The sequence below is a fragment of the Panthera onca genome, chromosome F1 (genome assembly GCF_046562875.1).
Source record: "Panthera onca isolate mPanOnc1 chromosome F1, mPanOnc1 haplotype 2, whole genome shotgun sequence".
NCBI classification, from domain to species: Eukaryota; Metazoa; Chordata; class Mammalia; order Carnivora; family Felidae; genus Panthera; species Panthera onca.
The window spans coordinates 67228479-67242849 of NC_138355.1; the positions used below are offsets into that span (position 1 = coordinate 67228479).

General features: G+C 61.2%; 1 protein-coding gene across 3 annotated transcripts in view; it reads left to right on the plus strand.

Annotated features, from left to right (window-relative positions):
• Positions 1 to 801: 801 nt before the first annotated feature.
• The window catches only part of KCNJ10 (potassium inwardly rectifying channel subfamily J member 10), a 28457-nt gene continuing 14887 nt past the window's right edge, over positions 802 to 14371 (plus strand). The window contains exons 1-2 of one of the 3 annotated variants that reach the window (XM_060644549.3): positions 802 to 2027; positions 11446 to 11643. In XM_060644549.3, coding sequence (XP_060500532.1) covers positions 11605 to 11643 — 39 coding nt within the window. In that variant the 5' untranslated portion in view covers positions 802 to 2027; positions 11446 to 11604. Of the gene's footprint in view, positions 2028 to 9800; positions 10188 to 11445; positions 11644 to 14371 lie in introns of those variants that run through there. The other 2 variants (XM_078441245.2, XM_060644550.3) reach the window with 2 other exon arrangements.

Consider the following 14371-nt stretch of genomic DNA (forward strand, 5'->3'; position numbering starts at 1 on the left):
GCAGAGCGATGTCAGTGATGAAGGCTCCACCTCAGACACAGAAAGAGATCAAGGACACGAAGAGAACACAGGACCAACCCTTCGGCATTGGAGGAGCGAGTGGCTGTAGTTTTGGGCGCGCAGGGCCAGTGGAGGCGGACAGGGCTGGAAGGACACCAGGTCTAAGTCGTAGCGGGCCTTCTGTCCCACGGCGAGGAATCTGGATGTTACTTCTGGCCGACGGGCAGCCACTGAAGGCTTTTACATTGGGAAGGGACACAGTCAGGTTTGTGTTTCAGAGAGCTGGTACCTTGCAGGTGTTCAGCCTTAAATGTAGGAGTTCACGATCTGCAGGATTGTTCGAGTGACGGAAACTGGAGGTGGGGATGCTCGTGAGAGGGCAGCTGCAGAGATCCTGGCCAGAGAGGGGCGGTGTCCTGGGGCACAGCTGAAGGATGCGGCAGAGAGGAGGGGGCAGGTTCTGGTTAGCTCAGATGAGGTGAGAAAGAGAAAAGAGTCAAGGCTCTGGCATTGTGGTCTGCCGGCCCCTCCCTCCAAACCATCTCGCTCACCTCCAGATTTATCTTCCTAACATTCTGCCAGGGCTTCGTCTGTCCTCGGAACCCAGAGCTGACCCCCAGCTGGCACCGTCCTCTCTTTCCCCAACACAGACACCTCACCTGTGGTGCCTGGCTTGCGGCCCACCTCCCTCCCCCAGGGGGGCTAGTTCAAATGTACATTTACCCAGCGTTCGGCTTTTAGAGGCAGAACTAAACTAAAACGTTTCAGGTTTCTTTGCTTTTGTTTTTTGTTTTTTTTTTCCTTCAAGATGTATATCAACTCAATATGATAATGCCGGTTACTGATTAATAGTTAAATATCTAAATATCTATGATGAACCAAAATGGGGAACTGATTCTTTCCTTAATAAATGCCCAGGGCGGGAGCCTGTGGATTGGAACCCCTGGAAGCACGGATTCGGATACTGAGAGCAGTCCTTGGTGACGGCGGGGTTGAGAAGAACTGCCACCTGCTCTCTGTCTAGTCCAGGGGGCCCGTGTGCCGCCGTTTCCCAAGCAGACTTGTATTTCCATGTGTCCCGGGGACTTGGTGACTGCGTTCCTTCTGCGTCGGATGCCCTGCGCATCATCTCCCAGGACCTGAATCCTCTGCGCTCTTCAGGGCGCTTATCAGATGCCCCGCATCTGCCAGGACCCCCTGAGTAGAGGGACCTGGCCCCCTCTGCGGTCTCCAGCGCCTCGCACCTGCGCCGCGCGCCCCGCCGCGTCGCGGCTCCGGGACCCGGCGGGCTGCTGGCGGGGAGGCTGGTCCGCGCACTCGGCCCCCGGGACCTCACGCAGTGCTTAGGGCCCGGTGACCGGCAGAGGGATAGCGCGCCGGAGCCCAGCCCCAGCCAGCCCCTTGGCGCTGCGCGCAGGGCCACCGGGCCGTCCCGAGTTCATTTCCAGCTCATTAACTCGGCCCGGCCCGCCCCCCGCGCCCGCTCCCCGTCGCTGACACGGCCGCCGCCGCCTCTCCCCTGTCATCGTGCCAGCGCAGCCCCTATCGCTTCGCCCATCGTCTCGCGTCCCTTTTCCTCCCGGAGTCTGTCTGGGTCCCGCTCCTCGGGCGCTGCGCTCGGCCCTGCGCCTCCATCTGTCTGGGTCTCCGCTTCCTTGCCCCCTGCGCCCCGCCCCCCGCCCCGGCCTCTCCAATCCCGGCGGCGCGGGCCTGGCGCTCCACGTCCCCATTGGCCCGCCCGCAGCCCCCCGCCCCCGCCCGCCGGCCCCCTCCGGGCCCCTCCATTCACACAAAGTTTGGCTCCGGCGCTGCGGAGGGAGGGGGCGGCCCGGCCCGGCCCAGCTCTGCCCCCGGCCGGCCCGACCCCGGCCCCGGCCCCCGGCCCAGCCCTTATCTGATCCCAGCTCCGGGTTTAAGAGTCCCGGCTCTGCCCGTCGCTCGGCTCGGTTCCTCATTCCTGCCCGCCCCTTCCGTCCGTCCGTCCGTCCCGCTGCCCATCCGAGGGGCCACTCCACCCCGGACCCAAGGTAAGACCCTGGCCCTGATGGAGCCCTGCCCACCTCGCTCCCCAAAGATAGGGGGAACCCCAGCCCTTCGGTCCCCACCCTGTCTGGTCTCAGCGGTACTGTCCTGTTCCCCAGCTTCCCACCTTGGGCGACCCCAAACAGACCCTCCTGGGAAGGGCTCCCCAAGAAAGAAACCTTACCCATGCTGGTCACCTCCAGCTCATCGGGCTAAAGAAGGGGCTTTCCGGATGCCCCTTCCCACCAGGCGGACCGGGCAGGGCATCACAGCCCTCTCAAGGGATACAGTGACCACCACATACAGGTAACCACGCATCGCCCACTCCGGCACTCCGGACAGCGCCCTCTCTTCCCAAGATGGTCAGGCTACCCCCACTCCCATGCCAGCCCCTTCCCCCTCCCCACACTGTGACACTCATGTAGTGACACCCATTGATCACGAGTCCACACATGGGAGCAGAGACACAAACCGCTGGGATTAGCGAGCCGCGGGAGCCTGGTGTGCCTGGGACCCCTGCCCACTTGGCCTCTTCCTTCCACTCCCACTTGCCCCGCATGTCAAGCCCCCCCCCCCATCCCTTGCCCCCTTCCCCAGGTAGGTCACACTAGGGTCCCTGGGAAGCAAGCAGGGCCGCTCCTGCGGGAGGAAGAAGGGCAGGTTGGGTTCTGAGACATTCACGCTCCAGGCAGAGATGCCCCTTCCCCATCCCAGCCCTTGTCCCCACCAGGAAGTGACCAAGGGCAGCGGTGTGAGGAAAGAGATAAGGGTCAAAGCTTCCCGATTTGGGGGAGGAGAGCTGCGCCCCTGGGATGGGTAGAAGGACAGATCTGGGACAAAGTGGGAGGGGGGCCTCTGGTTACTTGAGATGTCACTCCTGCTAATGAAGCACCCAGAGTGAGGCGGGGGTGGAGGGCCCAAAGGAGGCCAGGGCTCAGGACGTGAATTTGTTGCTTATCAGCACCAATTCTGGCTAAAGGTTTGGGGCCCGTCTGCCTAGGCTGTGGTGTCTGATGTGTTCCCCCACCAGGACTGCTTTTGGGAGTTCCGGGCGGGGAGAGGCGGGGAGAAGATGAGAGATTTGGGGCCCTGGCATGAGGAGGGTCTGGGTGCAGGGGTGCTCGGCAGGGCCTGGAGGGCACCAAGCCATCGGCCTGAGGAGGGGCCAGCAGCCCCCGCTGCGTTCTTTTTGGTTCCATCTCCGGACCCTCTCCCTAATCTCTGCGAGTTTCCGAACGTGTTCCTGGCACAATGGTGGGCACCGTCCTGTGCTGAGGGTAGGGCCTGCGAATCCCTCAGGGTGTGGCCTGGTTGCGGGGGACCCAGTGTCGAAGGAGGCAGGTGTTCTGGCTTCTAGCTACTTCTTCAGGGAGCAGGAAATGAGGGAGGGGGAGGGACGGCGTCACGCCAGGGAGAGGGGCCAGGGCTGGTCTGCGGAGGCGATGGGCATGGCCCGGGCAGGGCCAACCCCCTTTCCCCGCCCCTCTGTCCTTTGGCGGTGGTGGCGAGGGAGGGAGAGAGGGGGTGTTGGGGGGCGATCTGGGCCAGTCCGGCCTCCCGGAGCCCTTGCCAGCCTGGGTCCTGAAAGGAGCTGCTGTTTTCTGAGCCGTCCCCCACCCCCCACCCCCCAGCCGGAGCCCAAGCAGCCAACTTGTCTCAGTCGGTATCATATGGCAATGACTCCACGGAATGGAGGGGTGGGGGGGGGGGGGGTTGGTGAGCAGGGTTATGGGTCCATTCCTTCTGTGGTTCCAATGCAGAATTCCACTGCAGCCCCCTACGCTGAGGGGGGAAAAAAAATCTGTGTTCCCAACATCTGCCTCACATGCAGTCTAGGGACGCTTGCGTTCGTATGGGAGGGTTAGCTGTCTGGCCACCGGCACCCCCCACCTCTTCCCGTGTCCCTACCTGCACCTCCATACACGAGCTCATTTGTAGCTCCAGGTCGTTTGGCTTGGAGGGGAGGGCCCGGCAGAAGACCCAGGGACCTCTCTTCCCTTGTCCTCCCTAAGGGACCAGAGAGGCTTGACATTTGGATCTGGGTGGGCTCAGAGCCCTCCAGATCATCCTGGGATCCACGGGATGAGAGGTTTAGGGTCCTGGGGGGCGGGTCATACCGAGAGACCCACTTCCTCCGAGGAGAAAAGGCCTGTTGGGCCTCCTGGCGAGATGCTCGGCCTCTGCACGCGAGCTGGAAGACGGGCCGAGTCCCCCCGGCATCGGTGGGGGAGAGAAAGAGACGTGGGGCCACGGAGCCCCCAACTTTCCTGCCAAGGGTTATGTAGGACGGAAGGAAAAAAAAAACCTTGCACTCCCCCTCCCCTTCCCGGCCTAGATTCTCCTCTTGCCTGACTGGTCAGTGCCACTGTCCAGGCTGAGGCCAAGCGGTCCAGGACAGTGGGGAGGCCCCGGAAGGGGCAGGGAGGCCGTTGGGATGGAACTACGGAAAGATAGATGGCGGGCAGGTCTGGACTGCCTGGGTTTTAGCGCCCGGGGAAGGGTGGTTGGCAGGGCAGCTCCTGGAAACCGAGCTGCGGGAGTTTCCCCCGTCACCGCGGCTCCCCCACGGGCTGAGTTCAGCGCCTCTCTTCCCTCATTCCAGTTTCTCGTACATGATGCTGTCGTTCTGCATGGGCACGGTGCCTCGGGGTGGCGGGGGGGCCCTCTCCATCCCCTCCCCCGCCAGAACCTTGAAAGGGCAAAGAGAAGGGGATTGTGGGAAAACCTCTCCCGTGGGTGTCCGCCAGCCCCGCGCTGGATTTGAGGCGGTGGGGAGAGGGAGGGGCTGGCTCTGGAATGTGGAGAGAAGTAGGAGCTGGCCCGAGTGGCCCCGGGGAAGCAGGGCTGAGAGGTGGGCCTGAGCACTTCCGGCCTCTTAGGACGTGACTTCCGAGTACACGGCCATGGCGTTCTTTTTTCCAGGGGGGCAGAAGGCCCTGGAAAGGGTTGGGGCCGCGGCTGGAAGGACTTAGGTTCGACTTCAGGAAGCGCATCCCATAAAAAAGGAAAGAAATCTGAGATGGAGTTTGGGAAGGAACGGGAGACCACCTTCTGGAACAAAAAACCCCCACCCCTAAGCCCCCAGGCCCATCCAATTTAAGGCTTCTGAGGGGAGCTGGGAAGCACAGGGAGGACGCAGGCAGCCGTCGGGAGGCCTCTCCAGGGTGGCCTGGCCACTCGGCCACGTGGTCCCAGGGGTTCTTCCCGCTCGGGCCCCACCTGGGAGGCCGTGGGTGGAGAGGTTAAGAGCCTGGCCTTGGAGTCAGACTCCCTGGGTTCAAATCCCGGTTCCACCGCTCGGCAGCTACGACGTTGCGTCCCCTCAGCCTTATGATGGCGCCAGTAACAGTTGGGGATTGAAAGAGTCGCTGCTGGTAGAGGGCTTGCAGTGATGCTCAGCACCTAACACGTGTGTTTCCTGTGGTGGTGCTCCCTCTCTCTGGCCCGACTCTGCCTCTCCCGGCCCCCGGGAGCCTTACCACAGCCCGTCCCTGGTACTCCCGAGGCCAAGTCCGGGGCTCTGTCGCTCCACCCTTCCGGAGTTCGGGAAGGCAGAGAATCCTCACCTACAGATGCAGGCGGGACTCCCGTCTTCATTCCCACAGATGGCCCCACGTGGGCCCGGTCTCCTCTCCCGTAGCTTCCTTCCCTGTTTCCAGGCAGCCGTCCCGTCTTCCACTGGGGTCCACGAAGTGTGAACTGAGACGTTGAGCTTTCCTAAAACAGTCTGCTTGCCCATCCGGAGCAACTTCTCCCTTCCAGCCAGCGGCCCCCCACCTCAGCTGTCCCCCCGCGAGCCTGCCTGTCCCTTTGCCGCCCGGTTTACATGCCCGCCCTTTCCTCTGTCCCCCAACCAGCCCGAGTGTCCGCAGCAGCCTCCCTAAAGGCCTCTCTGACTCCAGCCACCCTCTCTCCTTCGTTCCCTCCCTCTTCTTCACCGCCCAATTCCCCCTGGGACTGTCCCCAGGAAGCACCCGTTTTGTCTTGTCCCTTTCCTACCCAGACATCCCTGTTGGTTTTCAGATGAAAACTCCCCATCACGGTCTTCAAGGTACTTTATGGAAGCTTTCCTCGCTCCCCTCCAGCACCCCATCTCTTGGGACTGCCCTCTTGAGAGGGGTGGGGGACGTGTCCACCGGCCATCCCTGAACGCCTTCTCTTCTCTCCCTCTGGGCACTCACGGGGCCATTCCCATTCCAAGGCTGATCCCTCTTGCCCAGCGCCACCCGCGTCTCCCCATGGGCTCTGCCGTCTTGTACCCCTTTCTCCTCAGCAGTCCGCTTGTCCTTTGTCCCTTGTGTCTGTGACTTTGCCCGGATGTCCAACGCAATCGAATGGTAGTGCTGGAGGGGACATCCTGTCTCCTTCCTTGCACGGGGGCTCCTCTGGGATGGGGCCGTGACCCTGCAGAGTTTGGATCCCCCGAAGCAAAGGCCTCTCTTCCCTTCCGGGGACCCCTCAGCTCCTAGGAACAGAGTGCCCTCTGACCAGCTTGACTCTAGGTAGGAAACCTTTCTGGTGGCTAATTCTGCGGGGGAGAATCCCGACTTTGGAGGCTTACGAATGTCTGGGAGCGGGGTGTGTGTATGTTAGACCCTATGATTGAACTCCCTGGGGAACTTCAAGAGAAGCCCCTCTCCCCCCAACAGCCCCATCCTGTGGAGTTGGCATCACCCTAAGATTGCGAGCAGCAGACCCCAAGACCCCCACTTTCCAGCTCGTTAAGCATGTTGGCCCAAACCCAAAAACTCCTGTGGGGATCCGCTGAGCCTTTCTCTCCTGGCCAGGGAGGTCCGCTCCCGCCTCGTGCTGGGCTTGTGGGCAGGCGTCCGGGGCGGAAGAGGCAAAGGTCAGAGCCCAGTCTGGGGCATCCCAGTTGTTCTGAGCCTCCCCCTGGGCTCGAGAGCTGGGAGATCTGTGGGGACACATCCCAGGTGGGGCACAGGCCTGACCACTTACCCTTACGTTCTCCCTGGGACTGTCCCCTAGCTGTTCCCTCGCCCCTAGTCCCAAACAGGAGACCTGGGCACAGGCCTTCTCCCCACGTCTAAACCTCCCCACCGACCTTCCCGGGGACAAGACATGGGCAACTGGCAGGAGGAGAGAGCGAGTATGTTTGAGTCTAGGGCGGTGTTCGCAAGCCTTTTGATCTCAGGACTTTACACTCTTAAGCATGATTCAAGACTCCAAAGACCTTTTGTGTATGTGGGTTATATTTATTGATATGTTAGAAATGAAAACGGAGGAGACTTAAACTGTTTATTAATTCATTTAAAAACAACCACAAACCCATTGCATGTCAACGTGTATGATATCTTTTTAATGAAAAGTGGCTATATTATATTTTTCTTATTATTTTTTTAAATGTTTATTCATTTTTGAGAGAGAGAGAGAGAGAGACAGAGTGTGAACAGGGGAAGGGCAGAGAGAGAGAGGGAGACACAGAATCTGAAACAGGCTCCAGGCTCTGAGCTGTCAGCACAGAGCCCGATGTGGGGCTCAAACTCACGAACCGTGAGATCGTGACCTGAGCTGAAGTCGGATGCCCAACCGACTGAGCCACTAGGCACCCCCAAAATCGCTATATTTTAAAAACAAAGCAACAAAATGTTCAGCAAGAAGAGTGGTGATGTCCCACACTTTCACGAGTCTTTGTAACGTGTGGCTTAACAGAAGACAGACAATTTCTCATATCTGCTTCTGCACTCAATCTCTTGCCATATCATGTGTCACATAGCTTCTGGAAAACTCCACTGAACACTCATGAGAGAATGAAGGTGAAGAAAGCAAATAATGTAGCAGCATTGTTGGGAAGACAGTTTGGACCTCACAGAGCCTCTGAAAGGGTGTCAGGAACCCCCAGGGTCCCTGGACCACGCTTTGAGAATCACTAGTCCAGAGGACTCTCAGAAAACCATTTCAACCCCCGCGCCTCCTCCCCCGCCAAGCCGAGTATCCTGGCTGATCTCAGCTGCCCATACCCCTCTGAGTGTTCTCACTGGGCAGGCGGTCTGGGGGCCGTGGTTAAACGGGTGGGGCTCCGTTCTACCCCTCCCTAGCTGTGTGACCTTGGGCAGATCATCAACATCTCTGTGCTTCAGTTTTCTCATCTGTAAAATGGGGCTTGAAGAAAGTGCCTATTTTTTCGAGTTGTTGAAAATTACATGACAGAATTCTAGAAGAGGGCTTGGCGCAGTGCTATGGAGTGTGAGTTAGTGTGAGTTCTTTCGACGTTCAGGAGCCTTGCCTCTGAAGAATTGCCAGGGCCCGGAAGGCAGGGAGGGAGGGGCACAGGTGATCCTTCCCCTGTGGCTGAGGGGGCTTCCCAGCCCAGGGACGGAGAGCGACTGGGAGGGTTCACGGGGTTGCTGGCCCTGAATCTAGGAGTTCTAACTCCCAGCCCTCCCCTCCTCCCCCGCTGGGGACCCTTTGGGGGCAGGGAGGGCTTGCAGCAGAACCGAAGTCCTGACTGGGAGGAGGGAGCAGACCTTCCCTTTCCCCCAGTAGCAGCAGGTGAGCCGTTCAGGGCCCAAGGTTGTGTAGCAGGAAGCCCCGAGGGCAGATAACAGGCAGGGCCTCCTGCCCTCAGCACAAGTGAAAAGAGAAGTGCCCAGGCCCAGAAGCTTTCTCTGTCTTGCCGGGGGCAGTCCTCTAAAGTGACCTCAGCCCTCTCTCCTGGGGGTTTCTGGCCCAGGGCAGAGGAAGTCTTGATTGGGCAAACATTGCGACTCAAGTGGTGCCCCTTCTCTGCTCGCGGCCCCCAGCCCCTTCCCTGCTCGCTGCCCCCTTCCCAGGTCTGGGCCTGCTCTCAGCCCCACCCCCCCGCACTGGCCGCTCCCTCCCAGGGCAGGGGTGGGGAGTGGGGCCGCAGCTGGCGCCCAGGCCACGGAGGGTGCCCGTGGCGGGGGTGAGTGGAGGAGGGTGCGGGGCCCCCCTCGGCAGGAGGACCTCTTGCCCACAGCGTGGGGGAGGCCCGAGGCAGCCGCACACACCCTGCAGCACCGCTGGCCCTGGCCCTCTGGCCCTTCGGCCACGCTCCCCGGAGCCGGAGCTGGGGCTGCAGGTGCCGCCTTCCTCACAAGCCCAGACACCCCGGCTGCCTCACCCCCACCCCCCGGCACACACCGATTTTGCATCCGGTGGCGGTCCCGATCCGACCCGCAGCCCCCCAGCCTGACAACTCGGAGACCCTCAGGCTTAAGTTTGAGAACTTGCTCATGTCTCCTGCCCACACCACTCCCTGGAATAGAGGGCAAGAGATGGTAATAGATGGGGGAAACTGAGGCAAAAAGTGGGTGGGCTCAGACTGCCCACCTGCTTCTTTCCCGGCCTGGCCTGGCCCCCAGAGTGCTCCCCTCCCCCATCGTGACCGGTCCCGTGGCTTTTTCCACTTGCAAAGGCCTTTGTGGCCAGTGGCTGGTTTGGGGGCCCTAGGCGAGGCTCCCTCTGTTGTCTCCCTAGGGGAGCCCCCAGGGACTAAGATCTCTCCAGTCTCGGCCCTGCCCCACCCCCTGCCTCCACAGGCAGGGCCAGCAGCCCCCCAGCTCCCTCCTCTGGGCTGTGGGACAGGGAGAGGGCCGAGGGGCTGGCCCTGCATACTAATGGCCTGCCCATTGTCAAAGCCCCTTTGTGCCAGAGAGCTCCATTGAGGCGGCTCTGGGGCGGGCACAATGGGGGCTCTGTCCCTGAGTTCCCCCAAACAGTCACCTGCTTTCAGAGCCTCCCCCCACCACCACCCCCACCCGCCCCAGTGTCCGGAGGGCCAAGAGAGCGCCGGGGAGTGGGCCCAGGGCCAGGGGGGATGGGCAGGAGGCGACCCTCCCCCCCCCCCCCCCCCCCCCCCGGGGCAGGCTGGGGAGCTGGGCACTGGTGGGGAGAGGCCCCCAGCTCACGGGGAGGGGGTTGGTGGGGGGAGGGTGCAGTCTGTGGATGGAGCTGGGATGCAGGCTCTGGGAGGCCAGCGAAGGGGAAGGGGTGTCCCCAGCGCCCACTCCTCCGTTCCACATGCCCGGGCCGGGCCCGCGGCTGCCCGCCTCCGCTCCTCCTCCGCTGGGCTCATATATGCAGAGACACACAGGCACACACTCATCTATGCAGCCCCAGACACGGATCCCGCACGCGCGCTGGAGCGGATGTGCGCAGACCTCGGTCCTCCCGCCACCCACGTGCGTATGCACCTGCACGGCCGCGCCCCACCCCTCATCCCCTTTGCACCCCTCTGCCAGCGGCTGGCGGCTCAGCGCCACCCCCCCTCGCCCTCTCTGCCCCCTGCTGCTCCAACACAGGTTATAACAAGTTTGCACTTGTTGTGACCTCAAGAATGTAGCCCTGGGGCGGGTAATGTCCCGCTGCCCCAGACCTGACCGCTTATACGTTAACCACGGACACAGCCTCCTCTGCTGAACTGAGTGCAGCTCCCACCTCGCCCCACCTTGGGGTTTCGGTGGCCGGGAACCCCGCCCCACCGCCGAGCCGAGCGCACAGAGGGGAGCTGTGCGCCACGAGCAAACCCAGCCCGCCCGGCGCAGGTCCAGTGTGACTGTCCCTTGCTTTTGCCCAATGCGCCCCGTGTCACAGCCCCTCGTGGCCCGAGAGGTCGACGGGGCAGTGCTCATTGCCCGTCTCCCACTAGGGCTCTGGGAGGTGATGCCACGTGTCCAGGTGGCTAGGCTGGGACTGGTCACTGTCAAGTCCCCACCTTCCCTGGGATGGGGTTGGGGGAGTGCTGGGGCGGGGGGTGGGGAGAACAGCAGGTACAGGGACCTTAAAGAGGATTCTGGGTCTAGAAAGGACCTCAGAAAGTCACCTTGGCCCTTCCACTGTCCCAGGGCAGGGTGACCCTACCTCCGTTCACTTCCTGCCCTCACGTCGGCCCCACTCCTGCCATTGATTCTGGATGGCTGGAGGGAGAAACCCCGCGGGTTCCTTAGCTAGGCTTTAGGGTTTGGGATCTGTGTTTAGAAGTCCTTCAGATGCCTGGCTCTGACCTTTCATGCTAACACCCTCCGTATGTACAAGGATCCGTCCAGGGTGTCTATGCCTCCCTCCCCTGCTATTCTGGTCTGGGGCATCCTTCGGAAGCTGGGACCAAGCAGTCTAAAAAGGGAAGAGACAGAGGGCCCAGTAGGACCCCGAGACCTGGGGCGGCAGATGGGGTCACAGCACCTGCAGCAACTTCCTTAGATGGACGGCTCCTGATGTTGGGTCCCTCGCCTGCGAGGGTCGTTGGACGTTGATCTCCATGATGTTTCCCTTATGTCAGAATCGACAGGACCCTTTGGCTGTTTAACCCCCCCCTCTCCCTCCAATGCCCCCCCTCTGGCTGCCGGGTTCTGCTTAAGCTGCCTCATCCATCCGTCTTCTTGATGTAGGAGCACCCCCCCCCCCAGCCCTTACTCCCTGGTGTGGTTCTTCTGCCTCCAGACTTCCCTTCACGCGTCCCCTGGTGGAGAAGGAGGGTGCCATCGGCGCCCCGGCTGCACTCAGGCCGTCAGTCCCTGTGAGAAGGAGGATGGAAGGCAGCCACCTCTGAATCTAGTTCTAGACTCATCTAGAATCTACAAGTGTCTCGTTAGTGCCTTCATGCCGCTCCTGCCTCATTCTCGTCTTCAAGTGGGGAAGGTGGGTAAGAAATAAGTAGAATGGGGGGGGGTGGGTAGACAGACTCCCTCTTGGGTGACGGCGGGGCCCCCTTAGGCCCCCTGTGTGAGGGTCAGGGGTGCCTCTGCACATAGAACCAGGAGCCCCAGGGTCGAAAGGGAATGGACCCCTGGCTGGGAAGGTGGCTCAGTCCCTGAATATGCATCATAAGAACGGGGTGCCTCGGGTCCCCATCTCCACCAGGGGTGAAGGTAAGATTAAATTGCTTCGGGGCGCCAGGCTGGCTCCGTCGGTTAAGCATCTGACTCTTGATTTCGGCTCAGGTCATGATCTCACGGTTTGAGTTCGAGCCCCGCGTCGGGCTTGGTGCTGATGGTGTGGAGCCTGCTGGGAATTCTTTCTCCGTTTCTCTCTGTCCCTCCCCCACTCGCGCTCTCTCTCAAAATAAATAAAATTTTAAAAAAATTGCTTAGATGGCAGTCAGTGCATCTAGGCGGAACAGGAAGCATTTCCCGGGTACAAGGTATTACGAGGCAAAGGGGAAGGACGGGAAGAAGTGGTCAGCTCACTGTCCCCGATGACAGAGGGGACCACCTTTGGTCTCCATTGGACAGAGGCTGGTTGGCCTGGGAGGTAGTTCCCATGACACGCAGGGCCCCGGTGCACCGTGGGATTCCCAGGTCTCTCAAAGAAGTCCCTTGACCATTTCTTTGCCCCCAGCAGAGAGCACCCCTGAATCCGTCCCCTCCCTGCAGGCCCGCATTTTCGCTGTTCCTTTTAGCTCTCTCCTTGTTGGCCTAGATGTGGGCTGGCGGCCGCAAGGCCGAGGGGATTCTGGAGGCCTGAGGATGGGAGGGGGGTGCGCCCTGGGCCGTGGCTGTGGGTGGACAGGGGACGAGCTCGGTGGGTCATGTTCCCAGGTTGGCATCTGGCCCTTCGAGACCCCAGGTCAGTGAAGAGTCTCATGGGAAGAGAGGTTGGGACGAGGAAGAAGTCAGCGGTTCTTGCTGTGGTTCTGATCAGAAATCACGTGCGCTGCTGGCCAGCTATGAGGTCGTAGGGAAGTCGCTTGTTTTTCCTAGGCCTTTTTCCTCTTCAGGAAACCCGGGGAATCCGCCTGGATGACCCGGGGGCCTCCCAGCATGCGCATTCCGTGACCCTAAGGTGGCAAGGTGGGAAGCGTGGACTCGGCTGCAAACACACTTTGGCCTGTGGTCACCTGGGCCAGTCGGTAACCTCGTGGGTCTGGTTTGCACACCATTGACGGGCGGGCAGTGACGTTCCCGGCAACCCACGCGGGGGGCGTGGGCGTCTGCAGAGGCTTCCCGGAGACCTTGGCCTCTCAGCTGAGGCCTGGGAGGAGGGTAGGGATTGACCAGGCCCAGCGGGAGGGGGCAGAGGGTTTCCCAGACGAGGCCCCAGTGTTTGCCGAGAGCTGTTGGTAAGAGGAAGCCATGGCCTGTCCAAGGCCTGGGAGAGGCTTGGCGGGACTGCACAGGGGACACCGCGAGGGCGGAGAGAAGACAGAGGACGCTGATGCTGGGGAGGCCGGCGGAGACCGGTTATCCCCGACTCCGTCCCAACTGTAATTCTGGGGCGTTCGAGGTGGGTCTTCTGCTCCCCCTCCCCCTCCTCACCATCCTCTTTCTCGGGCTTCTCCTCCCATTCTTCCAACGCTGAGCCCTCTGGCACTCGGTACTCGCACTGGGCTCACCAGGAGCACGTGGTCGGTCCAGGGAGAAGCTCAAGTCCAGAGTGGTCCGACCCTAGACCGTGCAGAGGGTCTACCTCCCACAGGAGACTCTGGACGTCTGGCGTGGAAGCTGTCCTGCCGAGCACTGTGCACCTGTTGTTGGCCTCAGTTTCCCCATCTGGACCCCCACTAGAGAGAGTCCGGAGGGTGTGACGGAGGTGGGCTGAGGGAAGCTATGGGAAACCCAGCTCTTCACCCCGAATAAAGGCTTAGAGGCTGATGGGGAGACCGGGTCCGTGTCCCCACCTGTTCCTAAGGGAAGTTGGGAGGTGGGACCTCCCAGGGCTGAAGGATGTCACACATGGGAAAGGGGCCGGAGGGAAGAAAGAGTCACGTGGAGGCGCAATCCGATGGGCTCTTGTAAGAAATAGCCCAGCTCCATTCTGGGCACTGCAGAGCACAGAAAGATGAGCAAAATGCAGTTCAGGAATCAGTTCCGAAAACAGTCCCCTGTTGGGGAAGATGGGCTGCTTCCTTCCTGGAAGGAGGGGGGCAGGTACAATGACCCCATAGGAGCTGCTTCTGATGGGCTTCCACACCGGGGAGCATCTCTTCTGGCTCCCCGTCCCCTACGCTCTCGGAACTTCTAGCACCCCGGACCCAGCAACTTCTAAGGCCACAGACAAGAAAGTGCGTGGACGCTTTCAGGCCCCCGTCCTGACTCAGGCAGGGAGCCCCACTGGTCCCTGGGACCCTAAGGTCCCATCAGCTTGGCTCCTGTCTAGTTTCTCAGACCCTGCTGGCGGATCTGGTGACAGCTCTCGGTGGCTCGCCGGCCTTCCCACCAAAGCCCTTATCTCCTGGGGCCTGGCCATCCCGGGCTTTGAGAAGCTTGCCAGCTGCCTGGAGCCACCAAGGCGGGGGCCAAGCAGGAGGGCACAGGGTCGAAGGGAGTCACTGAGGAATGTGGCCCTTCTGCATCCCACACGTTCCCTACCTCTTGGCAGGTTGAAAGGGTTTTGCAGGGAGCCTCATCTTGGGAATGATCAGGAGGTG